At 64.3% G+C, this 25,405-nt stretch overlaps 4 protein-coding genes, 1 long non-coding RNA gene and 2 other non-coding genes across 12 annotated transcripts; 5 read left to right on the top strand and 2 right to left on the bottom strand.

Moving 5' to 3' along the window:
- Positions 1-71: 71 nt before the first annotated feature.
- Positions 72-3,009, top strand: TMEM179B (transmembrane protein 179B). Its single transcript, XM_063319197.1, has 5 exons — positions 72-569; positions 1,022-1,209; positions 1,321-1,455; positions 1,552-1,627; positions 2,143-3,009. Exons 1-5 carry the CDS (start codon positions 135-137, stop codon positions 2,299-2,301), a joined length of 993 nt encoding a protein of 330 aa, XP_063175267.1. The 5' UTR covers positions 72-134; the 3' UTR covers positions 2,302-3,009.
- Positions 3,010-3,763: 754 nt separating this feature from the next.
- On the bottom strand, positions 3,764-3,954 carry LOC134508119 (U2 spliceosomal RNA). The gene has a single exon (XR_010068983.1). It is a non-coding gene; the product is annotated as a U2 spliceosomal RNA (small nuclear RNA).
- Positions 3,955-4,837: 883 nt separating this feature from the next.
- Positions 4,838-7,035, top strand: LOC134508111 (uncharacterized). Its single transcript, XR_010068975.1, has 6 exons — positions 4,838-4,891; positions 5,339-5,372; positions 5,613-5,655; positions 5,964-6,078; positions 6,293-6,385; positions 6,544-7,035. It is a non-coding gene; the product is annotated as an uncharacterized LOC134508111 (long non-coding RNA).
- Positions 6,325-6,454, top strand: LOC134508114 (small nucleolar RNA SNORD22). Its single transcript, XR_010068978.1, has one exon. It is a non-coding gene; the product is annotated as a small nucleolar RNA SNORD22 (small nucleolar RNA).
- An 872-nt stretch (positions 7,036-7,907) lies between the features above and the next one.
- Positions 7,908-12,008, top strand: WDR74 (WD repeat domain 74). 2 transcript variants are annotated; one of them, XM_063319162.1, is made up of 11 exons: positions 7,908-8,091; positions 8,513-8,619; positions 8,714-8,835; positions 8,936-8,999; positions 9,086-9,235; positions 9,333-9,434; positions 9,523-9,623; positions 10,161-10,216; positions 10,342-10,484; positions 11,043-11,099; positions 11,195-12,006. In XM_063319162.1, exons 1-11 carry the CDS (start codon positions 7,935-7,937, stop codon positions 11,318-11,320), a joined length of 1,185 nt encoding a protein of 394 aa, XP_063175232.1. In that variant the 5' UTR covers positions 7,908-7,934; the 3' UTR covers positions 11,321-12,006. The 2 variants fall into 2 exon arrangements, with proteins under 2 accessions (XP_063175232.1, XP_063175234.1); XM_063319164.1 differs by having other exon boundaries at positions 8,007-8,117; positions 11,195-12,008.
- Positions 12,009-12,016: 8 nt separating this feature from the next.
- Positions 12,017-25,185, bottom strand: FAU (FAU ubiquitin like and ribosomal protein S30 fusion). Of its 5 annotated transcripts, XM_063319159.1 has the most exons (17): positions 25,021-25,167; positions 24,233-24,531; positions 23,664-23,789; positions 22,857-22,975; positions 22,603-22,770; positions 21,878-22,070; positions 21,690-21,797; positions 21,418-21,582; positions 19,685-19,811; positions 18,561-18,829; positions 17,667-17,851; positions 17,485-17,559; positions 16,697-16,823; positions 12,714-12,794; positions 12,473-12,617; positions 12,314-12,369; positions 12,017-12,197 (listed from the first exon to the last, which is right to left on the bottom strand). In XM_063319159.1, the coding sequence occupies exons 1-17, from the start codon at positions 25,127-25,129 to the stop codon at positions 12,072-12,074; spliced, it is 2,478 nt and encodes an 825-aa protein (XP_063175229.1). In that variant the 5' UTR covers positions 25,130-25,167; the 3' UTR covers positions 12,017-12,071. The 5 variants fall into 5 exon arrangements, with proteins under 5 accessions (XP_063175229.1, XP_063175227.1, XP_063175228.1 ...); XM_063319156.1 differs by lacking the exons at positions 12,017-12,197; positions 12,314-12,369; positions 12,473-12,617; positions 12,714-12,794 and adding an exon at positions 16,368-16,615 and having other exon boundaries at positions 25,033-25,185; XM_063319155.1 differs by lacking the exons at positions 12,017-12,197; positions 12,314-12,369; positions 12,473-12,617; positions 12,714-12,794 and adding an exon at positions 16,368-16,615 and having other exon boundaries at positions 25,021-25,176.
- Positions 14,050-16,296, top strand: MRPL49 (mitochondrial ribosomal protein L49). Its single transcript, XM_063319165.1, has 4 exons — positions 14,050-14,163; positions 14,792-14,978; positions 15,534-15,658; positions 15,745-16,296. Exons 1-4 carry the CDS (start codon positions 14,092-14,094, stop codon positions 15,880-15,882), a joined length of 522 nt encoding a protein of 173 aa, XP_063175235.1. The 5' UTR covers positions 14,050-14,091; the 3' UTR covers positions 15,883-16,296.
- Positions 25,186-25,405: the final 220 nt, after the last annotated feature.

Genomic DNA, 25,405 nt, shown 5'->3' with positions numbered 1-25,405 from the left:
GTGGGACACGGAGCCCTGGGCACATTGTCCTTGTCCCTGGGTGCTCCTCCGTGCTGCGGGGTCGGGGGGGAGGGAGGGATGGATGGACAGACAGACGGACGGCCACCACCAGCTGCAGGCAGGCTGGGGACAAGATGGAGGGAGGGATGGATGGACGGACAGGAGGAGGGAGGGACGGACGGATAGACGGACAGCGGGATGGATGGCTGCTGCCAGCCCCAAGCAGTCTGGAGACGGGACGGATGGACAGACGGATGGATGGAGGAACGGCCACCGCCGGCTCCAAGTGGTCTGGGGACAGGAGCTGCTGTGGGACACGTGAGCCGCAGCCACCAGCCTCCCCGGGACACGGCAGCGGCAGCACGTTGGTGTCGGCGTCGCCGTCGCGGGGCCCCAGCGGAGCCCATCCCCGTGGTGCCGTGGCGGGGTGGGGCGGAGGAGGCCGGGCTGAGCCGCGGGGGACGGGACGGAAGATGGCGGTGTCCGTCCTGCTGCTGGCGGAGCTGGCCCTCCACGGAGCCGCCTTCCTCTGCGGCATCGTCTGCGCTTCAGCCCTCACCGTGGCACAGGTACGGTCATGGCGCGGCGGGGGGGGACAGGTAGCCACGCCGGCTGGGCAAGCTGGGGGGCAAGTGGTTCCACCCCGCTCCTTGCCACCGGGGCTCCCTCCTGCCGTCCCGGGTGGGCTCCATCCCGCTCTTGCCCAGGTCTGTCCTGGCCCCCCTCCCCAAAAAGCCCCCCGGTTTGTGGTCACCGGGTGCCGTGGGGGGGAGCGGGGGGGAATGGCAATGGGGTGGCTGAGCCCCCCCTTGCCTGTCCCAGTAGCCCCCGGCAAATCATGTGAGTGCAGCAGGAGTCAGCCGGGGCGGTTTGGGCTTCCTTCCTCCTCCTCCTCCTCCTCCCGGCTTTGCCGGTTTGTCCTGCTGGGGCCGAGCGTGGCTCCCTGCAGATGCCTTGGGGGGGGGGGGAGTGTGTGGGGGTGTCACCCAAAAAAAACCCACACCCCCCCCAATGTCGGCAGGGAGAATTCGGAGGCCAGTGCCTCCTCTACGGCGTGGTGAGCTGGAACGGGACGGCGCTGGTGCCCCGGTCCTTCAGCCACGTCTCGCTCTGTTACTTCGTCTCGGGGGTCTCCATCGTGGTGGCCCTTTACTCCTTCTCCTCCCTCCTCCACGGCGCCTACAGCTGCTGCACCGGCGAGTCCCAGCGGTGAGCGGCGGGGGGGGGCAATGGTGGGACTGGGGGTGCCCCGCCAAGTGCCGCTGATGCTGTTTTTTCCCCCCTTTTTCCTTTTTTTTTTTTGCCCCCCCTCTCTCGCAGGGACCGCACTTGGCTCAGCATCGCCCTGGTCATCGCCTTCATCGTCCTCTTCTTCCTCCTGGTCTCAGCGTGTGTCCTCCGCGTGGGGATGGACGCCCTCTGCACCTCCCTTCTGCAGACCCAGAGCCTGGCCAGGTAGCCACGACCTTCCCCGGGGTGTGTCGGGGGGGGATCTTGGGAAGGGCCCCCCCACTTCTCCCCACACTTTGTGCCCCCCGTTTGCCCCCACAGCTGCCGGGAGGCCGAGCAGAAGCCTTGGGTGTCCTACAGCCCCAGCCGCTTCTACAGCAACCTCTACAGCGCCCAGGTGAGCCGGGGGGGGGCACGGTGAAGACACACAGCCCCCCCCCAAAATGCTGCCTTGGGGTCCGGGTGGAGGAGGGGGGAGTGATGGGGAGCACTGGGGGGGTGTTGGGAGCACCCGCAGGTCGCGGCTGCAGCCGCACGTATGGCGTCCCTGGGGCTGCCGCTTCGCCAGGAGGAGGAAGAAGGGGGTCCCCACTCAGGAGGAGGAGGAGGAAGGGGAAGGGGGTCCCCACTCAGGAGGAGGAAGGTGATGAGGAGGAAGGGCATCCCTGCTGAGGAGGAGGAGGAGGAAGGGGAAGGGGTCGCCACTCAGGAGGAGGAAGATGATGAGGGGGAAGGGGGTCCCTGCTCAGGAGCAGGAGGAGGAGGAAGAGAAGGAGGAGGAAGGTCCCTGCTCAGGAGGAGGAGGAAGGGGAAGGGAGTCCCCACTCAGGAGCAGGAAGATGAGGAGGAAGGGAGTCCCTGCCCAGGCAAGGGGACCTCCCGCTCACCCCCTGTCCCCCCAAACCCCCCCAGGCCTCGGCCTGGGTGAGCGTCTTCCTCTGGTGCCTGTTGACCACCCGGCTCCTGCTCCAGCGGCGCAGAGACGCCCCTTTCCCACTGCTGCGGCGCCACGATCCCGAGTGGAGTGCTGAGACTGAAGCCATTTTTGGGGGACGCCCTGTACGGCCCTGAAGAAAAGGGGGGAGCTGGCGTGGGAAAGGTCTGGGGAAGGAGCCTGGGGGCCCGGAGAAGGCAGGGACGTTGTTAGCCCGGCCACCCCCCTGCAGCTCCCCCCCCCCGTCGTTAATTTTATTATTAAAAATGAGGATTTCCAGTAGACGAGGTTGTGCCTGAACTCCCGGCTGCTCCCTGTACCCTGGGCTGGAGTTGGTGAAGATGATGATGATGAGGAATCGTGGAATCGTTTAGGCTGGAAGGGACCTTAAAGGCCACCCAGTGTCACCCCCAGGGACACCTCCCACCATCCCAGGCTGCTCGGAGCCCCGTCCAGCCCAGCCTTGAACCCCCCCAGGGCTGGGGCAGCCACAGCTTCTCTGGGCAACCTGGGCCAGGGGCTCACCCCCCTCACAGCCAACAATTTCTTCCTGATACCTCACCTAAATCTCCCCTTTTTTACCTTAAAACCCCTGTCTCTTGTCCCACGGCTCCCCTCCCTGCTCCAGAGTCCCTCCCCAGCTTTCCTGGAGCCCCTTGAGGGACTGGAAGGGGCTCCAGGGTCTCCCCGGAGCCTTCTCTTCTCCAGGCTGAACCCCCCCAGCTCAGCCCGGCCCCACAGCAGAGGGGCTCCAGCCCTCCCAGCATCTCCGGGGCCTCCTCCGGCCCCGCTCCCACGGCTCCGTGTCCCTCTGACGGCCCCCGAGCGGAGCAGAGGGGCAGAACCCCCCCCTCGCCCTGCTGGCCACGCTGCTGGGGATGCAGCCCAGGTTGATGGGGGCTTTCTGGGCTACCAGCGCGTGTTGCCGGCTCACTGACAACTCGTCGCCTCCTAGCACCCAAAGCTCTTCTGCTCGGGGCTGCTCTCCGGCCTTTCAGCTCCCCATCCCCAGTGCCGGCCCCTGCTCTGGGCCTGGTTGAGCCTCACGGCGTTCACAGGGACCCACTTGGGGCTTGGCCAGGTCCCTCGGGGTGGCGTCTGTCCCTCTGAGGACGCCCCCTCTCCACCTGAGGAGGAGGCGGCAGGGTATCGGGATCCAGGAGGAGGAAGGGGGTGTCTGCTGAAGAGGAGGAGGAAGGGGGTCCCCCTGCTCAGGAGAGGAGGAGGAGGAGGAAGGGGGTTCCCCTGCTCAGGAGGAGGAAGAGGAGGAGGAGGAAGGGGGTTCCCCTGCTCAGGAGGAGGAGGAAGAAGGGGGTCCCTGCTGAGGAGGAGGAAGGGGGTTCCCCTGCTGAGGAGAAAGAAGAGGAGAAAGGGGGTCCCCGCTCAGCAGGAGGAGGAGGAAGGGAATCCCCCTGCTCAGGAGGAGGAGGATGAGGGTGTCCCGGCTCAGCTCACCGGGGGCGGGCACTGAGCACCGGCTTCACCACGCGCGAGGCCGCAGAAAGGGAACGAGACACCCCGGAACGGAACCAGGGACTGCGCTTACCCAGCAGCTGCAGAACATCATCTCTGTTTTTCACCAGCGAAAGGTCCCCAGGGTGGGGGTACACCGTTCCCGGAGGCACTGCAATACCGGGACGATGCGCGGAGCGGAGGGAGCAAGCTCCGGGTCCAACTCCCGAGCCCAAAAATCCGTTTAATATAAAGTCCTCTCATCGAGGACGTATCAGATATTAAACTGATAAGAACAGATACTACACTTGATCTTAGCCAAAAGGCCGAGAAGCGATACATGCCCTTCCCCTGCCCACGGCAGGCCACGGACAACCACCCACCCCGACATCGCGGTGACTCCATTCGTTTCGATATCAACCACGCCGCTGCACTCCCCGCTCCGCTCCCCACCTAATCCCTCAAGGTCCGACCGGCACTCACCGGCACGACCGCACCGCATCCCGAATTCCCCCTCACCGGGGGCTCCCAGCGACCCCTTCGAGCACTGCAGCACTCATTAGCATATCCCCGCCCTCCATTTGCATTCACCACGCCTCGCCCCTTCCCCAGCCCTTCGGCTGACGCCCCACCTCCTAATTTGCATTTGCTCCGCCCATGCACCGCAAACCCCGCCTCCACCTCAATGCCCCGCCCCTTCCCTCGCTCGTCGCAGTACCCTGATGGCCACGCCCCCGATTCTAACTCACATACGCCCCGCCCCCTCACTGGGTGATTTGCATAAGCCCGCCCACCAGGGGTCCTGCTCTGCCGCTAACCTGGGGCTCTCCTCCCGCTCTGCAAACTGTCTCCTTTAACGTCCGCGCTCCGGCTCAGCAATTTGAAAAAAATCAAAAAATATAAAGTAAAACCTGTAACTTTCCACTTTCGGAGTGTTTAGAAGACGGCGGAGGCTCCTGGTCTAGCTGGCAGGGCAAGGGGGGACAGCAGACGGTGCCGGGAGTCACCCACCGTGTGCGGAAACCACCTGCCGAGGGGTTTTTCCATATGAAAAACTTGACGCGCTAAAAAGAGCGCAAAAATGTAGAAAAATCCCCTCAGACGGACCCCTCGGGAGCCTCGTGGCGCCTTTTCCCGCCAAACCTCGACGGGCGCGTGGTGTGCGCGTGCGCCGCCCGCCCAGCGGCCCGCCCCTTCCCAGCATGCCCCGCGGCCTATTTAGGGGTGCGGGCGGCCGTGCGACGGCCATTTTGTTGGTGGAGTCGCAGCGGGAAGGTGAGTGTGTGCGGGCGCTCCGCTCCTTCTTGTGGGAGGCTTTGGGGCCTGCGGGGCGAGGGGTGGAATGGCCTCGGTGGCCCTGTCCTTCTTGTCTGGGTTAGCCGTGTCTTCCTTGAGGTGGTGGGGATCTGCTGGCAGGGAGATGTAGGTCGCTCAGCCGCCATTTTGTGCCTCCTTGTGCAGCCCTCTGTGAGGCGATGGTCTCCTCCTGCCTTGATTCTGTGCGCTGCGGCTGCCCGGCTGCGTGTGACTGAGGCTTTGCCCACACCCCCGTCCCTGAGGTGTTGGGAGGGGCTGTTCGGTGATGAGTCCATTCACAGACCTGAACTGACTGCGGTGTGAAGGCTTAAAGGCTCTGAGGAGAGCGAACGGGTCGTTCCCCCGAGCCGAGGGGAGACTCCTCTCCTTTTGTGTTTCTAACGCCTTTTTCACTTTGTCTTTTAGGCTTTCAGCCCTCTAAATGGCTCGTTTCCCAGAGGTGAGTATTTAGTTCGCCCTGTAGAGGCTGGAGACGCTTTTGGTACAAAAAAATCTTGATGAAAACGTAGAATTCGGGCTCGGCCTGGCGCTGCGGTGCTGCCGGGATGATCCCACCGAACTCTCTCTTGCCGATGCCCCGTGGGGAAGCTTTAAATCAGGCTCTGAGCGGCACCGACCCCGCGTGGGGCGTCCATTTGTGCACGAGGCACAACTTAACTATTTTATTTCCTTTTAAAAGGTGCGGAGCCGCTCGCCCACGTTCCCCTGCAGCTCTGTCCCAGGTGAGCACCGGCTCTGGGCCACTTCGGGGTTGGGGGGAGACACAATTGTCACCCCAAAGGCTGTGTCCCCAGCCTCGTCCCCCCACCGTGGGGAGGAAGAAGGGTTCCACCCCCCATCTGTGACCCCCCCGGGGCAAATTCTGAGTCTCTGGCTGTTCGGTGACGAGTGACAACAGACAAGCATATGGCTGAGTGTCCCTGATGCCACCTTCCCACTGAGAACTGCCCGGGCACGGCGGGGGTGGCCCCACGCGGGGGGTGTCACGCTTTTATTTGATTAACAACGACCATTAATATTAACTTTATAGCCTGGGGGAGCTGCTGCAGTGGGGGATGACGGAGTGGGTCCTTCCTGCTGAGCTCTAAAACGCCATGAATTAACCCCAAACGCCCCAAACTCGCCATGGGACCCGCCCCAAGCAGGTAAGAGCCCCCCCCATACCCACCGCACCCCCCCAAGCGCCCCCCTGGGTCCGAAGGGATGACACGTTAAGCTGGACGACGCGAGTCCGATGGCAGCTCTGAGTTACCAAAGCCCTGATCGGACCCCAGAGCACCCGTGGGGGGGTTCCCACGCGTGTCACTCCTCCCAACACTGACGAACCCCCCCCCCCCCCTTTTTTTTTTTTCTCCGCAGACGGTGAGTTCCCGTCGCCGGCAGCCACCGGCCCCCCATGAGGAAACCCCCGCGCGTCTGACCCCCCCCACCCGCCGCCAGAACCTGCCAAAGGTTGAACCCACTGGTGGCAGTGGGGGGGGGCAGGAGGACGCCTCGTCCCGAGTGGACGGTCTGAGGGGGCTTTGGGGACAATTTTTTTGGGGGGGGGGGTGTGTCTGAGTGGGGGGACACCCGCGTACTGACCACCCCCCCCAATATTTTTCTTGCAGGGGGTGATGGAGCTGCGAGAAACCAGGTCAGTGGGGGGGGAGTCAGCACCTACCGGGTGCCTCTGGGGCGCCCCCGTTTTGGGGGTCCCCCCCCCGGGTGTGATGAGTCCGACTCAGGAATCTCGTTCGGCTGACGGCCGCTGCTGAGGACGTTTGGGCTGACCCGGGGCGGGGGGGGGACAGGGTGACATGCCTTTGGGGTGACATTGACCCCCCCATTGTGTCCCCACAGGGGGACTGGGGGCTGTGTGTGTCCCCCCCAAGCATTTTGGGGTGATTAACCCCCTCTTTCTGTCCCCGCAGGGTGACAGCGGGGGCTGGGGGAGACCAGGATGAGGTAGGTAATGGGGGGGGGGTGTCTTACCTCACTGGTGATGTCATCACCCTTAAGATTGAAGAAACCCCCCAATTTTTGTGATGAGGTCACTAGCTCACTTTGACCCTCCTGAAAACACCCGAACACCTGAAAAATTGGGGGGGGGGGGGGCGGGGGGCGGGAAGGAGTTGGAGGGGGGGGTCTGGTGGGGCCGGGCAGTCCCTGACCCCCCCCTCTGCTGTCCCACAGGCCGGCGGAGGGTCTGGGGGTGCCGAGGTGAGTCGGGGGGGCACGAGGGGGGGGGTGTCTGGGGGTCCGTGGGGGATGTAGGGGTCCCTGCGGTGCAGTGTGTGGGGGGGTTGTGGGTCACTGGGGGGGGGCTTTGGGGGTCCAGGGGCCGGGGGGGGGGTCTCTTGGGGTGCGGGGGGGGGTTAGGAGTCCTGGGGTGCCCCCCCGCTGCCGAGGATGAGCCGATATCGCCCCAGGCTGATGGCCCTGACTGAGTGATTCTTCTGAGGCGCCGGGGGGGGCCCGGGGGGGGGGTTTGGGGGTCCCTGGGGGGGGGCTTTAGGGCCCCCCCCCTCATTCCCCCCCCTCCCCTTTTTCTGTCCTCCAGCCCCTCCCGCCTACCACCAAGGAGCTGCTGCTGCGTGTGTTTTGGTTTTTTTTTCTATGGATGTAAATAAAAATCACTATTTTTGCTAAAAAAGAAAATCAAACCCGAGTTTGTCTTAATTTGGGGCCGGGGGGGCGGGGGGGGGACCACAAGGGGCTTGAGGGGGGGGGAGCGTGTCTCTGTCAAAGCCCCGCCCGCTCCCGGTTTTGGGGGGTTTCGCGGTCTCTATCCCGTCGGTCACCCTTTTTTTGGGGCGGGGGGGGGGGAATGGGACTCCCCTCGGTTCCGCCCCCGCCCCGTTAAAGGGGGCCCCCCGTTGTCTCACCACCACACCCCCCCCCTCTCCCGCGGGGCCAGTTCCCGGTGGGGGCGGAACCTTCTTACCCCGGAACGAATCTTCGCGGGGAGCGCGTTTGCGCCTCTCCCAGGGCACTTCCGGCGACGCTGCTCCTCGCCCCCATGAGGGTCCGGCTGGAAACCGTGTCCCACCCGGAACCGTACGCCGCGGGCTCCGGTGCCAACCCGGAACGCGGGGAAGCGTCGGACCGAGACAAGATGGCGTCCCCCGCCCGCGGGAGCCACGTGTGGGTGGGGGCCGAGACCGGCGCGCTCAAAGGTGCGAGGATGGCCCTTAGGGGGATGGTTTGTACCTGGGGGGGCTTTGGGGGGGGGGGGGGGGGGGCTGTGTCTGGGGGGACACTGTGACCGTGAGGGGCTCTGGGGGCTGTGGCTGAGGGGGTCCCTGTGGCCGGGGGGGGGGCACCGAGGGCTATGTCTGTGCCTGGGGGGGGTCCCTGTGGCCTTGGGGGGGGGTCCTTGTGTCTGGGGGGGGTCTCTCGTAGCTGGCGGTTCGCCGGGGGGCGGGGTCTTTTGTGGTCTGGGGGGTCCTGGGTGTCCTTGAGGCCTGGAGTGGCTTCTTGGGGGAAGGGGAGTTGTGCCCGGGGGGGGGGCTGCGGAGCCTTTTCCTGGGGGGGTAATTGAGGGGGTTCTCTGGGGGCGTCGGGGCGCCCCCCCCAGGTAATATTCCCCCCCCCCAGGGGTGAACCTGAAGAAGAAGCAGGCGACGAACTACGCGAGCAGCTCGGGGCTGAGCCGGGGGGACGGCGTCTGCGCCATGTGCTGGGGGGACCCCAGCGAGAGCGAGGTGAGGCCTGGGGGTCCCGGGGGGGTGAGGAAGCAGGGCCCCCCCCCCGACGCCACTGTGCCCCCCACCCCCGACCCCGCTGTGCCCCCCCCAGATCCTGGTGGGCTGCCTCGATCGCTCCGTCAAGCTCTTCAGCACCGAGAAGGGGAAATTCACGGAGTCCCGGCTCTGCCCCGGGGGGGACGGGCCCTTCTGCGGCCTGGCCGTGAGTGGCAGGTACCGGGGAGGGGCCGGGGGGGGGGGGACACTCCGCGGGGGGGGTCCCCAAAATCTGCCCTTCACCACCCAACAGCGTATCCCGCCCTTTCCCCCCCAGCGCCGTCATTACCTGTGTCGAGTCGGGGCTCATCAAGGTCTGGCGTGACGATGAGACGGAGAACGTGAGTGGTTTTGGGTGCGGGGGGGGGGGATGTCTCGCCGTTGGGGTGCCCCCCGACCCCGGTGACCCCCCCGCGGTGTCCCGCAGGCACAGCTGGAGCTGGCGGCGGGCGCGGGGTTGTGCCGGATGCGCCAGGACCCGACGCGGCCGCAGCGGCTCGGCACCGGCGGGAAGGAGAACAGCCTCAAGGTCTGGGACCTGCAGCGCCCGCAGGAGCCCGTTTTCCGCGCCAAGAACGTGAGTGGGGCCCGTGTCCCCTCCCCCCCCCCCCCACCGCGGTGTCCCCAAGTGTCCCCCGGCACCCCTCATCCCCCCCCCCAACCCCCTCCCCCAGGTGAGGAACGACTGGCTCGACCTCCGTGTCCCCATCTGGGACCGCGACCTCCAGTTCCTGCCCGGCTCCGAGAAGATCGTCACCTGCACGGCCCATCACCAGGTGGGGGGGACGTTGGGGACACAGCGGGGGGGGGGCCCGGGGGTGTCGCTGGGTCCGGTGTCACCCCCCGCCCCCGCTGTGTCCCCAGGTGCGGCTCTACGACCCCAGCTCACCCCAGCGGCGCCCGGTGCTGGAGACGACGTTCGGGGAGGCCCCGCTCACCGCCCTCGACGTCGTGCCCGGGGGGACGTGAGTGGGGGCTGGTGGCCCTGGGGGGGGCCCTTGGGGGGGGGCTGCGGGGGGGGCTATAGGGTGACACAGGCAGCTGGGGGGCTACAGGGTCACCCGGGGGGCTACAGAATACCCCAAGGGGGGGGGCTATAGGGTGACCAAGGGGGTTGGGGGGCAGCCTGGGGGTGCTTCTGGGTGACCTGGGGGGGCTACGCGACGCTCCCAGGGGGCTACAGGGTGACCTGGGGGGCTGAGATGTGCCCCGGGGGGGCTGTTGGGTGACCTGGTGGGGTACGGGGTGACCCAGGGGGCCTGGGGGTGACCTGGGGGGGGGCTGAGGGGCACCCTGGGTGGGGGGGGGTGACCCAAAGGGCCTGGGGGGGGGTCCCCTGGGCGTCTCCAAGGTGACTTGAGAGGGGCTGTGGGGTGACCCAGGTGGGGTTTGGGGGCACCTTGGGGTTGGGGGTGGCTTGTGGGGGTACAGGGTGATCGGGGGGGGGGGGGCAGGGGTCCCGCTGGCTCCCCCCAGCCCTGACCGTGTGTGTCCCCCCCCAGCTCGGTGGTGGTGGGCAGCGCCCGGGGGGACGTGGCCGTCATCGACCTGCGCCAAGGTGAGGGGCCGGTGTCCCGGGGGTCAGGGGGGGAGGGAGGGGATGAAGCTGTACGACCCCCCCCCCCCCAAAAAAAACCCCAGGCAGCGCCGCCGGCCCCCCCCGACCTGCCTGTGCCCCCCCAGGGCGGGTGCTGAAGTGCCTGAAGGGCTTCGCGGGGGGGGTGCGGGGGCTGCAGTGTCACCCCACCCTCCCCCTCGTCGCCTCCTGCGGCCTCGACCGATTCCTCCGCGTCCACCACCTGGGGGACAAGCGCCTGCGCCACAAGGTCAGACCCCCCCCCCAAAAAAACCCCTTTAGACCCCCCTAAACACCACGGGATTCCACCCAAACCCCCTTGAGGTCCCCCCCAAACCCCCTGAGACCTCACAGACCCCCCCGGGCCCCTCCACAAACTAACCCTTTGTGTCCCCCCCAAACACCTTGAGCCCCCCCAGATACCTCGAGACACCCCCAATCCCCTCAACCCCCCCCTCAATCCCCCAAAGCCCTCGAGAATCCCTAAGACCCTCCCTAAACCCCCTCGAGACCCCCCCCGAACCCCCCCAATCCTCTCAAGCTGCCCTTCCAAACCCATGGAGATGCCCCCAAACCCTCTGAGACCCCCCAACCCCTGGAGATGCCCCTAAACCCCCTTGAGATCCAACTGCCACCCCCCCCAACCACACTGACCCCCCCCCAGATGTTCTCCAGACCCCCCCCAAAACCCCTCAAACTCCTCAAGAGCACCCCCAAAGCCCCTGAGACCCCCCCCCCCAACGTGAGAGCCTGGCCAAACCCCTCTGAGACCCCCCCCGACAAACTGACCCTTCGTGTCCCCCCCCAGGTCTATCTGAAGTCCCGCCTGACCTGTCTCCTGCTGAGCACCCAGCGGGACTGGGAGGTGAGACCCTCCCCCCCAAGACTGGGGCTTTTTTGGGCAGAGGGGTCCCCCCTCCTGCTCCGCCCCCCCCTCAACCCCCCCATTTACCCCCCCAGGCAGAGGAGGAGCCGCCCCCCCCACCCGAGGTGAAGGAAGAGGAGGGGGACGCGCTGTGGGACGCCCTGGAGACCGTCCCCACCCCGGCCAAACGAGGCAAAAAACGGAAGATTTTGGGGCCGTGAGGGGGCGGGGGGTGGTTGGGGGGTGTCCCGTCCCCCCCTGCCGCCCCCCGAGCACCCGTCCCCTTCCCCCGCTGTTTATAATGCACAAAATGGGGAAAAAAATCCCAGGATTTTTCACACCCTGGACCATAAAATGTCGCTTTTGAGGTGGGGGCTGGGTGGGACCGTGGTCACTGAGGGTGTCAGAAAGGGGGTGGGTGCCTGACCCTTGACCCCTGACCCCAACCGTGACCCCAACCCTTGGCCCCTGAACCCCAAACTTGAGCCCGACCGACCCATTGGTGCCGCCCGCTCCCGCTTCGGCTGTTTCCGGCCCCCCTCGGAAACGTTCGGGCCAGTCCTCAGCCCCGCCCACTCTCCTTCGGGTCTTTCCGGCAGCTCTCGGGTTGCCCCGCCCCTCGCCGCCCCTCGGGTGTCTCCGGCAGCGCTCGGCTATTTCCGCCCCTCCCCTATAGAGCCGCTCTCCACGCTCCATTCCCCTCATTACCACCCCACACACCCCTAGTTAACGCTAATTAACCCCCTCCCTCTAACGAGGGCTCATTATCCACCACCCCCATCTGCTCGCGGACCCACTGACATCAGCCTCAACCCCCCCAAGGGCCAGTTTCAGCCCCTGACCCCTTCAAACTCCCCCGAATCCCCCGCCCCCAAAAGACCCTGAAAAGCCCAAAAACACCACTCAAAAAGCCTCAAAACCAGCAAAATGGCCCCAATTTTGTTGCTGTTCACAGAAGCTGGGGGAGGGGTCTCAGGAGTTGGCGTTGGGGCCCTTCTTCTTGCCGAAGGTGGGGACGACGTTGACGAAGCGGCGGTTGTACTGCATGCGTCGCTTGGCTCGCCCCGTCTTCTTCTTCTTCTTCTCCTGCTTGGCCACCTGCGAGGAGAGGGGAAAGGGGGGGAAAGTCAAGGGGGGATCCCCAAAACCTGAGGGGTTCCCTGAAGCTGGGGGGTGGTCCCTAAAATCAGGGGGAACCCCCCCCAGACACTCACCTTGGGGGTCTGGCCCCTCACTTTGCCAGCGCGGGCGAGGGAACCGTGGACTTTCCCTGGAGGGAAGAAAAAATGGGGCGTTAGGGGGTGCAGTTGGCTCGTTGGCTCGTTAAGCTAATGAGCGCCCTGATAATTAGCTGCTCCCCCAAAAAAACATACCCCCCAGGAGGCGGGTGGAGAGCTCCAGGGTGGCAAATTCGGGGAGGGGGCTCTGTCCCAGCACGGTGTCATCGTCCAGGGGGGTCCCACCAAAGCTCAGCACTTGGTCTTCCGGGGGGACGCCTGCCAGCGCCGCCACCTGCGCCTGGGGGGGGAAACAAGGACATGGGGAGGGGGCCAGTCACCCCAAAAAGGGTCTTATTTCAAGGGGGGGACACCCCAACTTCCCCCCAGGGCTCACCTTGATTTGGGCGATGGTCTCGGCGCCGGAGACCTCAATGGTGTGGAGAGACTGGGCACGGATGAAGAGCTGCATGGTGACCTGGGGGGGGGATGGAATTTGGTTTAGGGGTGACCCCCTCAAAAAAAAAAGGGGGGACCCTTAGGAAAAAGAGGGGATGCCCGAGAAAAGGGGGACAATGAAAGTGCTGTTCCTGTTGCCCATCTCCAGGTCAAAAAACGCCCCAGGGTGCAGCACTGGGGGGGTCTCCTCCTGCCCATCCCTCTGCCGGGGGGGGGGGGGGCAGGGTTGAGAGTGTTTTGGGGGGTTGGGGTGTTTTTTGGGGGACTGAGGGGTTTCAGGGCGGGGGGGGGGATGTTTTGGGGGCTGGGGGGTGTTCCCTTCAACTACTCCCCACCCAAAGGGACTTTGGCACCTGGCAAAGGGCCTTGGGGACAAAGGGCTATGACACCGGGTGGGGGGGGAGGGTGTGTGCGTGTGTGTGACACCAGGGGGTGACACCGGGGCAGGGAATGCCCCAGCAGTGATGCTGGCAGCACCCTCTGGTGCCCCCCTGTTTCTTGAGCCCCCCCTTGGCCTCTCTCGTCCCCTTTGGGTCCCCCCGCAGCCTCCCATAACTCCCCCCAGCTTGTCCCAAGGCCTTCCAGCACACGGCAATCCCCCCAAGCCCACCCTGCAGCCCCTCCAAGGCCCCACAGCCCCCTAATAACCCCCCAAGGCCTCACAGACCTCCCCCACAACCTCCGCCCGCCCCCTAAGCCCTCACAGCCACCCCCCACAGCCCCCCAGTAACCCTCCAGCCTCCTCCAAGGCTTGTTAGGGCGCATCCCCGCATCCCAGGGGCGCCCGAAGGCCTCACGGCCGCCCTTAGCCCCCCCCCAAAGCCTCACAGCCGCCCTCAGGGCCCCCTCAAGGCCTCCCAGACCCCTCCCCCCAACCTCTACCCACCCCCTAAGCTCCCACAGCCCTCCAATAACCCTCCCGCCTCCTCCAAGGCTTCCCAGGGCAAGGCTTCCCAGGGCGTCACCCCGCACCTCAGGGGCCCCCGAAAGCCTCACAGCCACCCACAGGGGCCCAAGGCCTCGCAGCCGCAGTCGGGGCCCCCCCCAAGGCCTCGCGGACACCCCCTCACGACCCCCACCCGCCCCCCAAGCCCTCGCAGCCTCTCCTCAGCCCCCCAATAACCCTCCAAGCGCCCCCAAAGCCCCTCAGGCCCGGCCACGGCCGCAGCCCCACCTCACCGTCTCCTCAGCCGCCGGCAAGCGCGCAGCAGAAAGGGCGACTCCGCGCACGCGCCAGGGCCTCGACGGCGGCGGCGTGCTTACGTCACGCGTGCGTGCGTGCGTGCGTGCGGCGGGAAGGAGGGGGTGCTGCCAAGATGGCGGCGATGGCGGCGCTGGGCCGCCGGCTGCGGGCGCTGGGCCGGGCGGTGGGGTGCAGGGGGGTGCAGGTAGGGGGTCGGGGAGGGCACGACGAGGGGGCGTCCATGAAGGGGGAGGGATCTGGGGGGCTGCTGGGGGGGACAGGGAGGGATTTGGGGGGCTGTCGAGGGGGGTGTGGGGCTGAGGAGGGGGGTCCTGAGGGGAGATACTGGGGGGGGGGGGCTGTGGAGACGGAGGTGGGGGGGGCCCGGGGAGGTGGGGGGACCCAGGGAGGGGTTGGGGGGGGCCCGGGGAGGTGGGGGGACCCAGGGAGGGGTTGAGGGGGGCTCCTGGGGAGGGGGGGAATTGGGGGGACCCCCAGGGATGGGCGATGCGGGGGGGGCTCCAAGGGGCGGATTGGTGTGACCCCGGGGAGGGGCGATTGGGGGGGGGGGGGCTTTTGGGGAGGGGGCATTTGGGGTGACCCCGGGGAGATGGAGAGGAACTGGGGGGGGGGCTGCTGGGCAGAGGGAGCGGAAGGTGCCGGGGGGGGGAACGGGGAGGTGAGGGGGTGGTTTCGGGGGGGGGGGGGTGAGATTTGGGGGGACCCCCAGGGAGAGGCGACTGGGGGGACTTCTGGGGAGAGGGAGGGGGAATTGGGGGTCCCTGCTAAGGTGTGGGGGTACACCCTGCTGACCCCCCCCCCACTCTTTCCAGAGCCATCCGGGAGCCCCCCCCGTCCCCCCCAGCCCCACTGAGGCGCCCCCCGACCCGCACCCCCCCCAGCTGGAGGAGTCGACGGCCGACTACGCCTTCGTGGAGCGGCTGCTGCCCCCCACCCGCATCCCCGACCCCCCCCCGCACCCCACCTACCCCACCCCCTCGGGCTGGAGCCCCCCAAAAGGTCAGTTTGGGAGGGGGGCAAGACTCCCTTCCTTAATACCCCCCCCAGAGCAAAGTGATGCCCCTAAGGGGGTGCCAAACATTGAGGGGGGAACATGACAGCCTTGGGGGGGGTCCCATGGGGGGTATTTATCCCGGGGGTGGTGCTGGGGGGGGGGTTATTTTGTGCTGGTGGGGGTGATGGGGGGGCTGTTTACCCCTGGGGGGGGGTAACAATGGGGATATTTACTCCTGGGGGGAACCTACTTATTCCTGTGGGAGATGTTGGGGGGAGGTTATTTGCCCACAGGGGGCAATTAAGGGGGGTTATTTACCCCAAGGGGGGGTGATGGGGGGCTAATTACCCCATGGGGGGAGCTGTAGACCCAGGGGGGCGGCGGGGGGGGCAACAATACGGATATTTACTCCTGAGGAAGGGAAGTATTTATTCCCAATGGGACAAGAGAGCAATTAAGCAGGATTATTTACCCCCGGGGTGGGGGTAATGACCCCGGGGGGGGGGCGTTTATATACCCCTGTGGGGGGGCTGCAGTTGTTGTTTGCCCCCCCCCCCCAGGCCCCCCCCCAGCCCTGCCGTACTTCGTCCGTCGCTCCCGGCTCCACAACCTGCCCGTCTACCGCCGCCTGGTCAAGGGCAACCGGCGCCTGACCGAGCTGCGGCACGTCGAGGGGGACATCTGGGTAAGGGGACGGGGGTGCAATCTGGGGGTGCGGGGAAGGGGAGGGGGTTTTTGGGGTGCTAACGGCCTCCTCCCCCCCCCCTCCAGGCGCTGGAGCGAGAGCTGCGGGCGTTTTTGGGGGTGCCGGATCTGGAGGTGCAGGTGAACGAGGTGACGGGGAGCCTGCAGCTGAAGGGACACTGGGAGCGGGAGCTGCGGGACTGGCTGCTGCAGAGGGGCTTCTAGCACCCCGAAATACACCGGGGGGCCCCAAAAGGGACTCGGGAGCGGTGGGGGGGACCCCCAAAACTGCCTCACGCGTGGCAGACGCTCCCCTGAAACGGGATGGAAAGCGTCTCCCAAGCCGTGGGGGGGACCCCAAAACAGGATCGAAGCCGCGGGGGACCCCGAAATCGAGTCAAAGGCCTTCGCGAGCGGCAGAGACTCCCCTGGAACGGGATCTGAGCAGCAGGGGACCCCGAAACGGTGTCGAATGCACCTGCGAGCAGCGGAGGCGCCCCCGGAACGCAGGGGGACCTGCTCGCGCGCGGCAGGGACACCCCAAAACGCAAACCCCCTCGTGAGCGGAAGGGGCCCCCCCCCCAAAACATGATGTGAACCCGCTCCTGAGTGGGGGGTGCCCCAAAACGGCATCGCCTCCCCCCCCGCGAACCCCCCTTTTGGCTGGAACAAACCCCTCCGGCGAGCGCCGGGATTCTCTGAAACCAAAATAAACGCTACCGGCGAGCGCCGGGGGCTCCTCCAGCGCCGCCTCTTTATTTATTTACATCCCACCCCCCCCCCCGGGGCGGGGCGGGGGGGAGGCAAAAAAATGTACAGAAATGTGGTTTTCCTAAAGGGAAGGTTTAGAAAAGGGGGTGGGGGTGATGTCGGGGTCCGGGGCGTCCCCGGCTCAGCTCTGCGAGTAGTACTGGTTGTAGTTCCACGGCGTCTGGTAGCTGTAGGCGCCGTAGCCGTGCTGGGGGGACGCGGGGGGTGCCGTCAGCGTGGCCCCCACCCCGTCCCAGCCCCAGGGCTCCCGCCCGGCCCCCCCACTGACCTGGTACCAGTAGTTGTAGGCAGAGGGGTTGGACCCCATGTCCCCCCCCGTGCCGGAGAAATTGAGGGGACCCAAAAGGCCGGAGGCTTCGTCGGGGCGGAGGCGTTTGTCATCGGGTTCGTCTGAGCTGGGGGGTGGAAAGGGGTGAGGGGGGGGGGGTAAAAGGGGAGAAAGTGGGGGGACGAAAGGGGGAATTGGGGGGACAAAGGGGGAGAAAGTGGGGGGATGAAAGGGGGAAAAAAAAAAGAACAAAAAAGGTGAATTCACGGGGGGGTGAAAAGGGCAGAATTCAGGGGGATAAAAGGAGAAATTGGGGGATATAAAAAGGGTGAAATCGGGGGACAAAAGGGAAAATGTGGGGATAAAAAGGAAAATCAAGAATAAAAAGGGGAGAAGCTGGGCGGGATAAAAGAATTTGGGGATAAAAGGGGTGAAATTGGGGGATAAAAAAAAAGAGAAGTTGGGATAAAAGGTGGGGGAATAAAAGGGGTGAAGCTGGGGGACAAAGAGGAGAACTCCAGGGGATAAAAAGGAGCAAAATGGGGAAAACGGGGAGAAGTGGGGGGATAAACTGGGGTGAAACTGGGAGACAAGAGGGGTGAAGCGGGGGCGCAAAAGGGGAGAAGTTCAGGGGATAAAGGCGGAGAAATTGGGACGAAAAGGGGTAAAGTTGGGGGATAAAAGGGGAGAAATTGGGACAAAAGGAGGCAAAATCGGGGGAGGAAGGTGGGGGATAAACCCGGGGGGGGGGGAAGGGGACGAGCCTGGGGAGAACAGGGTGCCCTCACCCGTTCTCGGGGGCCCTCTTGCGTGCCGCGTGCTGTTTGAGGATCTTCTGGTGCTCGTCGTAAGCCGTCAGCAGGCTGCGGGGGAGCGACGGGGGGGGGGTGAGCAGCCCCTTCTGGGGGGCCGGTGGGGCTTTTTGGGGTGTTTTTTCTACCCCACCCCCCCACCCCCCCAGATACCCAACCTGTGTATGCTGGAGCCGAAATCCTCGAGGAACTCGACGCGGCGCTGGGAGAAGATGAGCTTGGCTTCGTCGGGGAGGGGGCTGCGCAGCGCCCGCTCGAAGCAGCTCATGGTGTTGCCTTCGTTTTGACGGACGTCGGCCCCGAATTCCATCTCCAGGAGGTTGGCGTGGAGCCGGGCGTTGTCCTGGACCCACCGCCCCGTCAGACTGGGGTTCTGGGGTCCCCAGTGGGGTTTGGGGAGCCCCAAGTGGGACTGGGGGGTCCCGAGAGGGGTTTGGGGACCCCCCAGTGGGACTATGGGGTCCCGAGAGGGGTTTGGGGACCCCTTAGAGGGGTTTGGGGACCCCCAGCAGGACTGCGGGGTCCCAAGAGGGGTTTGGGGACCCCTTAGAGGGGTTTGGGGACCCCCCAGCGGGACTGCGGGGTCCCGAGAGGGGTCTGGGGACCCCCGAGAGGCGTTTCGAGAGCCCCAAGGGCATCCGTGGGGCCCCAGGTGGGATTTACGGTGCTGTGAGTGGATCTGTGGGGCCCCAGATGACATTTGGGGAGCCCCGAGTGCGTCTGAGGGCACCCGAGATGGATTTATAGAGCCCCCGTGGGGTTTGCCTGGGCCCCAAGGGGGGTTTACAGACCCCCCAAGGGGGGGTTTGTGGGTCCCCAAGGGGGTTTTGTGGGCCTCCATGAGGAGCTTACAGAGCCCCAGTGCGGTGCGTGGGTGCCCAGAAGGGGTTTGTGGGGTCTGTAGAGCCCAACGCGAGACCTCTGGATCGCCAAGACCACGTCCGAGCCATCAGCACGTTTCCAGGGAGCCGAAACCCCGTCCCACCCCCCCACAAGCCCCGGATCAAGCCCTGGGGACCCCCTAAGCGCCACAGGGAGCCTTTCTGCCTCACCGGGTCCTTTTCCAGGGCCTCCACCAGCACCTTGCGGGCTTTGCCCAGGTTCTTCTGCACCTTGCAGGCCTGCCGAGCCAGTTTGACGGCGTAGAAGGAGGCGAGGGGCAGCCCCTCGTTGGCGCGCATGGCCTCCAGCAGCAGCGCCTCCGCCTCCTCCAGGTTTCCCTGCCGACGTTCCAGGCTGACGCGGCGCAGCCGGACCATGGCCAGACCCGGCACCACCTCCTCGAAGCAGCGCAGGATACGCCGGGCTTCGTCCAGGTTCCCTGGGGAAGGCGGAAGGGGGGTTAGGGGGTGTCACCGGGGGGGTTACGGCATTCCCAGGGGTGGTTAGGAGGGTCCCCGGCAGGTTACGGGGTCCCTGGGGTGGCTGTGGGGGTCCCCAAGGTGGTTAGGAGGGTCCGCAGGGGTGGTTACAGGGGTCCCTGGGGTGCTTGTGGGGGTCCCTGGGAGTGGTTAGGAGGGTCCCCGTCTGGTTATGGGGGTCCCCAGGGGTGGTCATGGGGGTCCTGGGGGGTTACAGGGGTCCCGGGGTGGTTGTGGGCGTCCCCAGGAGGTTACGGGGGTCCTGGGAGCACTTAGGAGTGAAACGTGGCGTCTTAGTTCAAAAAAGAGGCAATTTGGGGGCCAGCCATGGGCCCCTGCACCCCACAACGGAGCATTCTGGGGTGAAACGTGGCCCCCACACCCTGAAACATTTTGGGGTGCTGTACGTCCCCTCAGCCCCCGAGAAAGAAGCAGTTTGGGTGAAATGGGGTGTTTAGCCGCCCCAAACCGAAGCATTTTAGAGCGAAACGCTGTGCGTCAGCCTGAGAAAAGAGCACGTTGAGGAGAAACGTGTCACACCACAACCCGAAAACGGCAGGTTTTGGGGCAAAACGGAGCATCTCCCCCGGAGACGGGCCATTTTGTGGCGATAACGCGTAGTCTTCGCCAAAAAATAAAAGAGCACTCTGGGGCGAAAAGCAGCACCTCGGCCTGAAAAGGGAACATTTTGGGGCGAAACATAACGTCTCATCCCAAAACCAGAGTTCCGGAGCGGAACGTGGGGCGTCTCGGCTCAAAAACGGGTCCGTTTTGGGGGGGGGGGGGGGGGGCAGCGCGTTTTGGGGCCGACTCACCTTGTTTCTCCTCGAAAGCCGCCCAGAGGAGGTGGATGTTGGGTTTCCTGGGCAGGTGGTACCCGCAGGCGCGCTGGAAAACGCTCCTGGCCCCCGCCACCGTGTGGTTCTCCAAGTATTTGGTGTACTGAAAGGCGAAACAAAACCGGGGGGGGGGGGCGGAAAAAAACAAAAACGGGGGGATGACGACGACGACACACACACATGCGACACAGAGAGACGGAGGCGTGAGCGTCCCCCCCCCTGCCCGGCCGGGCGGGGGTGCGCTGGGTCGGGTGGGGGGCACTCACGTTAAGGCCCCTCTCTTCCGAATTTCCTGCGCCCTCTTAAGCAGGGGGAGGTGCCGCGGGCGGGGGGGGGAAGCAGCAGCGGGATTTAAAAAAACGGGTGTTAGAACGGCGGGGTTTGGTTGGTTTTTTCCCCCCCCCCCACCACCCCCAAGAAATGAGTTAAAATCAGCCCCCGCCGTCCGTTGCCGGGGGGGGGGGGGAAGTTGTAAAAAACCAGCCCAAATGAACCCGATTTGGAAGGGGGGAGAGGAGCGGGGGGGCAGCTGGCTCCCCCCTTCACCCCCAGTCGCAGCCCCCTAGGAGGGGGTTTCTCCTTCTATGAGGGTTTTTTTTTCGGGGGGGGGGGGGGGGGGGGGGGGTGTCTTTGGGTTCGTTTTTTGGGGGGGAAAGTGTTTATTTGAGGGGGGGAGTCGGGGTTTTTCTTTGGGGTAGAGGTTGGGGCTGGGGGGGTTTCACTTGGGGTGCAGTTTTTCTTCCCTGGAGTGGGGGTATTTTTGGGGGGGGATAGGGTTTTTTTGGGGGGGGAGGGAGTAGGGTTTAGGTTTTGGGTGGTGGTTTTCTTTTGGGGTGTTTGTTTTCCTGGGGGTGGGTTTCTTTTTGGGGTGGGGTCGTCTTTTAAGGGCGGGATTGGGAGATTGTTTTCTTACGGTCGGGGGGTTCATTTGGGGATGGGTTTTTTGGGGGGGTAGGGTTTGAGGGTGGGTTTTTTTGGGGTGGGGGGGGTTGTTCCTTTGGAGGGTGTTGGGGATGTTTTTTTTGGGGTGGGTCTTTTTTTGGGTGGGAGGGGTTTGGGAAGTGGGGGGCGTTCGGGGGCTTGTTTTTGTTGGGCGGTTTATTTTGGGGGGGGTTGAGGCTGGGCTTTATTTGGGGGGTTTCTTTTTTGGGGTGGTTTTTTTTTGGGGGGGTTAGCAGAGGGGGTTTGAGGATTTTTTTTGGGGGGGGGTGCTTTTTCTTGGGGTGAGGATTTGGGTTTGTTTATTGGGGTGGGGTTTTTGGGGGGTGAGGGCGTTTGGGGGGGGTGTTTTTCTTGGGGTGGGGTTTTTTTTTTTGGGGGGGGGGGATGTTGAGGGTGGGAGGTGTTTTTTCCCAGGGTGGGTTCTTTGGGGGGGGGCCAGGGTTTTCCTTGTGGGTGTTTCTTTTTTGGGATAGATTTGGGAAGGGGGGATGTTTTTTTTTGGGAGAGGTGAAGTTTTTTTGGGGGGGGTATGGTTTTTTTTTGGCGGGGATGGAGGTTTTTTTGGGGTGGCAGGGTTTTCTTTGGGGGTGTTTCTTTTTTGGGATAGATTTTGGGGGGGGGTGTGTGGATTTTTTGGGAGAGGTGGAGGTTTTTAGGGGGAGGTGAAGGTTTTTTGGGGGAGGTGGAGGTTTTTTTGAGGGGGATGGGGGGGCGAGGGGATCCAGCTGGGGAAGAAGGAAGGGGGGGGTCCGTCGCGGGGGTCTCACCTTGATCCAGAACTCCTCGTAGAGGGCGCAGGCGATGACGCAGCGCTCGAAGAGGACGATGGTGCGCTCGTGCGAACCGGCCGCCATTTCGTAATCCAGGTAATCCCGCCAGTTCCGCAGCTGAGCCCTCTCCAGCGGCTTCACGTGGAAATAGGGACGCTTGATCTACCCGGAAAAATGGGGGCGCAGGTGTGAAAACAGGGCGACGGCATTTTTTTTTTGGGGGGGGGAATCTGTAGCGATTCCAGGGTGGCTGATCCAACCCTACGTACCCCGTCCTCAAAATTCCAGCGTTTGCTGACTTCCGCCTCGTTTTGAGCGTAGATCTGCTGCCGCATGGAGATCACCAGCTCCCGGATTTTCTCCTGGTCTAAATCCTCCTGGGAATTAAACGTAAGGCGAGTGGGAAACGGGGGGGGGTCCCCAGAGAATCCCCCGGGATCCCCCTTTGGGTGCCTACCTGGGCATCGGCTGCCGCCGCCGCCGCCTTCCCCTCCACGCCGGGGGGAAGATCCTCTCCCGGCGGCGCTTCTGTCGCCTCCGGCTCCGGCGGTTTGGGCACGGGATCGGTGGCCAGTTTGGATTGGACCCAGAGAAGCTCCTCCGGGGACAAGATGTCTTTCGGGGGATTGTGGAGGACGTGCTCCTTGAACCTCGGGGGGAAACGAGGGTCTGAACAGGGGGGACACACCACTGCATGTTTTCTGCAGGGATATTTCATTGCCACGAGCATCTTCCACAGAGAGATTTTATCACCGCGGTATTTTCCGTGGGGGTACTTTGCCCCCAGGGGTATCTTCCCCCTACGGTCATTTTCCAGGGGGACGTTTTGCCCCCGGGATATTTCACAGCCAGGGTTATTTTCCACGGGGGGATGTTTTACCCCCGTGATTATTTTCCACAGGGAAAAAATGGGGCACTTACCACTGCGGGGATTATTTTCCGCAGCAACGCTGTGCCCCTGTGACTCACGTTTTGGGATATTTTGGAATATTTTACCACCAAAGGTATTTTCCACAGGGATATTTTACCACCACGGATAGTATTTCCATGGGGTATTTTGCTGCTGTGGTTATTTTCTGCCGGGATATTTTGCTCCCAGAGTATTTAACTCCCACAAGTATTATTTTCTGTGGGATATTTTGCCGCTGTGGGGGTATTTTCCGTGCCGGAGGGGGTACGTACTTCTCCCAGTGATGGTTGTAGAGCTGCGTGGGCATGGAGAGGACGCGGTCGTAGATACCGGTGACGGCTCGCAGGTCTCCCTGTTCCCGTTCCCACTCCACGTAGAGCTCCCACAGCTTATCCGAGCGGAAATCCATGCCGGCCGCCGCCACCGCCGCCTCGAAGACGCTAACGGGGAGAGACGGGGAGGAGGTGGGATGGGCAGCGGTGAATGCCAACACCAGAGCCGTTTGCCGCCTCCCCCCGGCACTTACCCGCGGATTTTTTGGATGGATTCGGGAAGATTCATGTCCAGGGTGGACTGGAGGTAGGAGATGTAGTGGATCCACAGGTCCATGCTGAGGGGGATGGACTGCAGCCCCCGCTCAAACACCTGCCGGGGGGACACTGAGGTCACCGACTGTCCCCCCACAGGACGGGGGGACCCCAAAGGGTCGGGGTACCCAGCCCCGCACCAAAAAAAGAGAGTGAAACAACCCAAAACGCCTCCAGCAGGGCTACAAACGGCTGCGAAAACACCCCAAAATGCTTCGGAAACACCATTTTGTTGGCAAAAGCATCGAAGAAATGGTGCGGAGACCCCCAAAACATCCCCATCTGCCCACGAAAGAGGGGAAATCAGGCAGGTGACACCCCAAAACCAGTGTGGGGACCCCCAAAGAACACCGAGACCCCCATTTGCCCTTTAAAAAGAGGTGAAAACAGGTGGGTCACACCCCAAAACATCATGAGAACCCTCAAAACACCACCTTCTGCCCATGGGACAGGGGACAAAAGGGGACGAGGGAGGCCCGAAGGGTTGCGATACCCAGCCCCATGCCAGAAAATGGGGAGAAACAACCCAAAATGCCTCCAACGGGTATGGAAACAGGTGTGACAACAGCTGGTAACACCCCAAAATGGTTCGGAATCCCCATTTTGCCAGCAAAAGTGGCATAGAAATAATGTGTAGACCCCCAAAACACCCCAGGGACCCCTAAAACACCCCTGTCTGCCCACCAAGGAGGGGAAAACAGGGGAGTGACACCCCAAAACAGCGTGGGGACCCCCCCACCCCGCACCTCCTCGGTCTCCCGGCTGCAGTCGAAGCGACGCTCCATGTCTGCGTATTTTTTCCAGTAGCCGTAACAGTAGGGGTAGTGCGCGAAAAAGGCATCGAAGGCTTTGCGGGCGGCGAAGAGATGGTTCTGCGGAAGTTTTTGGGGCAAAATCAGGCATTTTTGTAACAATAACAATAGCAGTTTAGTATTAGGGGTCTTCTAATAATCTATTTATTAACTGAGGTTAATGATTACACGGGAAGAACTATCTCTGTCATGAGAAAAACCAGCCTGGGGCGGTGGAGATTTCCATGAGGTTTGTGCTGGGGCGAGTTTTAATTAAGGTTTTAACAAGGTCGGTGGCTTGGGGTGAGTTTTAATGAAGGTTTAACGGGGCCGGAGACTCGGGCTACGTTTTGACAAAGACTTTAACAGCGCTGCTCACTTAGGATGAGTCTGAATGAAGATTTTAATGGGGCCAGCAGCTCAGGCTGAGTTGTAACGGAGGTTTCAATGGGGCTAGGGGATCAGGGCAAGTTTTAATTAAGATTTTAATGGGGCCAGGGCACCTTAATGAAGACTTTAATTACCTCTTGCTCGACGTACTGCAGGAGCTCGGTCCACGCAGTGAAGTCGTGGGGGTTGTTGCGCGCTGCCAGCCAAAACTTCTCGAAATCGAGGGGGTAAGTGAGGGGGGGCTCCTCCGCGGGGGGCTCGGGGTCCCGGGGGGGCGGGGGCTCTTCGGGAGCGGCCGGGGGGGGCTCCTCGGGCTCAGGGGGGGCGATGGCGGTGCCATTGCAGCTCTGTGGGACTGGGGGGCGGACGGCAGCGTCGCTGGGCTCCTCCTCGGCAGGGCTGGGGGCTGGGGGCGGCAGCTCTGCCACGGGGGCTGGGGGGGGGACACGATGATGCACCATTAACCACGGGTGCCCCCACGCCATGGGTTGGGGGGACCCAGGAGCCTGAGCGGGGTCCCTTGAGGGGCACCCCACAGCCCTGAGACCCCTCGGGGGGACAACCCACAGCCCTGGCGCCCCCCTCCACCATCCCCTGGCCCTGCCCCCTCCCGCTTTATGCCCCACCGCGGCACCCCGACCCCATTCCGCCCCATTAATCTCCACTCGCAGCGCCTCCCACCCCTCTACGTCCCCCTGCCCCACAGCCTCCCCCGCCAATTAACCCCCAGATCCTCCCTACAAGGCCCATGTGCCCCCAGGCCTGCCCCGCAGCCCCCCATCGGCCCCGAACTCCCCTCCCCACCTCGCCCCCCCGCCCAATCCCCTCAGGTCCCTCGCCTCGCCTCACTGCGCCTCACCTCAGCCCCCCACAGCCCCCCCCACCTCCCCTCCCGCGCCCGCCAGGCCCTCTCTCCCCCCACCTCCCGCCTCACCGGGGGGACCGGTGCCGGCGTCCCCGCCGTCCCCCAGCGCCCCCTCGGTCCCGCCGCGGCCCGGGCTGGCCGGAGCCTCCGGCCCCTCCGCCGCCATCTCGTCGCGCCGCCGGCCCAGCGCGCAGGCGCCAAGCGGAGGACCCGGATGAAGGAACCAGCGAGGAGGCGGCGCCGGGGGGCGGGGCCAGCGGTCCGCAGCGCCGCCTGCCGGGCGGGAGGAGCCGCAGGGACGAGGCGTACACCACGGAGAGGCGTGGCGGGCTACAGCGACTTCCGGTTTCTCTTCCAGAGCCATAGAGGCGCGGCGGGAAGAGAGGCCAGAGCGGCCGGGAGGCCCCGGGACAACCATAGAGACTCAGGGTGGGAAGATGGA

This window comes from Chroicocephalus ridibundus, chromosome 31 (assembly GCF_963924245.1).
Source record: "Chroicocephalus ridibundus chromosome 31, bChrRid1.1, whole genome shotgun sequence".
NCBI lineage: Eukaryota > Metazoa > Chordata > Aves > Charadriiformes > Laridae > Chroicocephalus > Chroicocephalus ridibundus.
Note: the sequence above shows the minus strand (reverse complement) of the source record. Positions and strands in the feature narration are given on the sequence as shown.

Coding starts and splice junctions, on each gene's coding strand:
- MRPL49 (XM_063319165.1), top strand. CDS start 14,092: ATGGCGGCGATGGCGGCGCTGGGCCGCCGGCTGCGGGCGCTGGGCCGG. Junction 14,164..14,791: donor TGGGGTGCAGGGGGGTGCAG/GTAGGGGGTCGG, acceptor CACTCTTTCCAG/AGCCATCCGGGAGCCCCCCC. Junction 15,659..15,744: donor ACGTCGAGGGGGACATCTGG/GTAAGGGGACGG, acceptor CCCCCCCTCCAG/GCGCTGGAGCGAGAGCTGCG.
- FAU (XM_063319159.1), bottom strand. CDS start 25,129: ATGGCGGCGGAGGGGCCGGAGGCTCCGGCCAGCCCGGGCCGCGGCGGG. Junction 17,560..17,666: donor TTCGGCTCCAGCATACACAG/GTTGGGTATCTG, acceptor GCTCCCCCGCAG/CCTGCTGACGGCTTACGACG. Junction 12,370..12,472: donor CTCCACCCGCCTCCTGGGGG/GTATGTTTTTTT, acceptor TCTTCCCTCCAG/GGAAAGTCCACGGTTCCCTC.
- WDR74 (XM_063319162.1), top strand. CDS start 7,935: ATGAGGGTCCGGCTGGAAACCGTGTCCCACCCGGAACCGTACGCCGCG. Junction 9,000..9,085: donor GTGACGATGAGACGGAGAAC/GTGAGTGGTTTT, acceptor GGTGTCCCGCAG/GCACAGCTGGAGCTGGCGGC. Junction 11,100..11,194: donor GCACCCAGCGGGACTGGGAG/GTGAGACCCTCC, acceptor TTACCCCCCCAG/GCAGAGGAGGAGCCGCCCCC.
- TMEM179B (XM_063319197.1), top strand. CDS start 135: ATGGAGGGAGGGATGGATGGACGGACAGGAGGAGGGAGGGACGGACGG. Junction 570..1,021: donor CAGCCCTCACCGTGGCACAG/GTACGGTCATGG, acceptor CAATGTCGGCAG/GGAGAATTCGGAGGCCAGTG. Junction 1,456..1,551: donor CAGACCCAGAGCCTGGCCAG/GTAGCCACGACC, acceptor TTGCCCCCACAG/CTGCCGGGAGGCCGAGCAGA.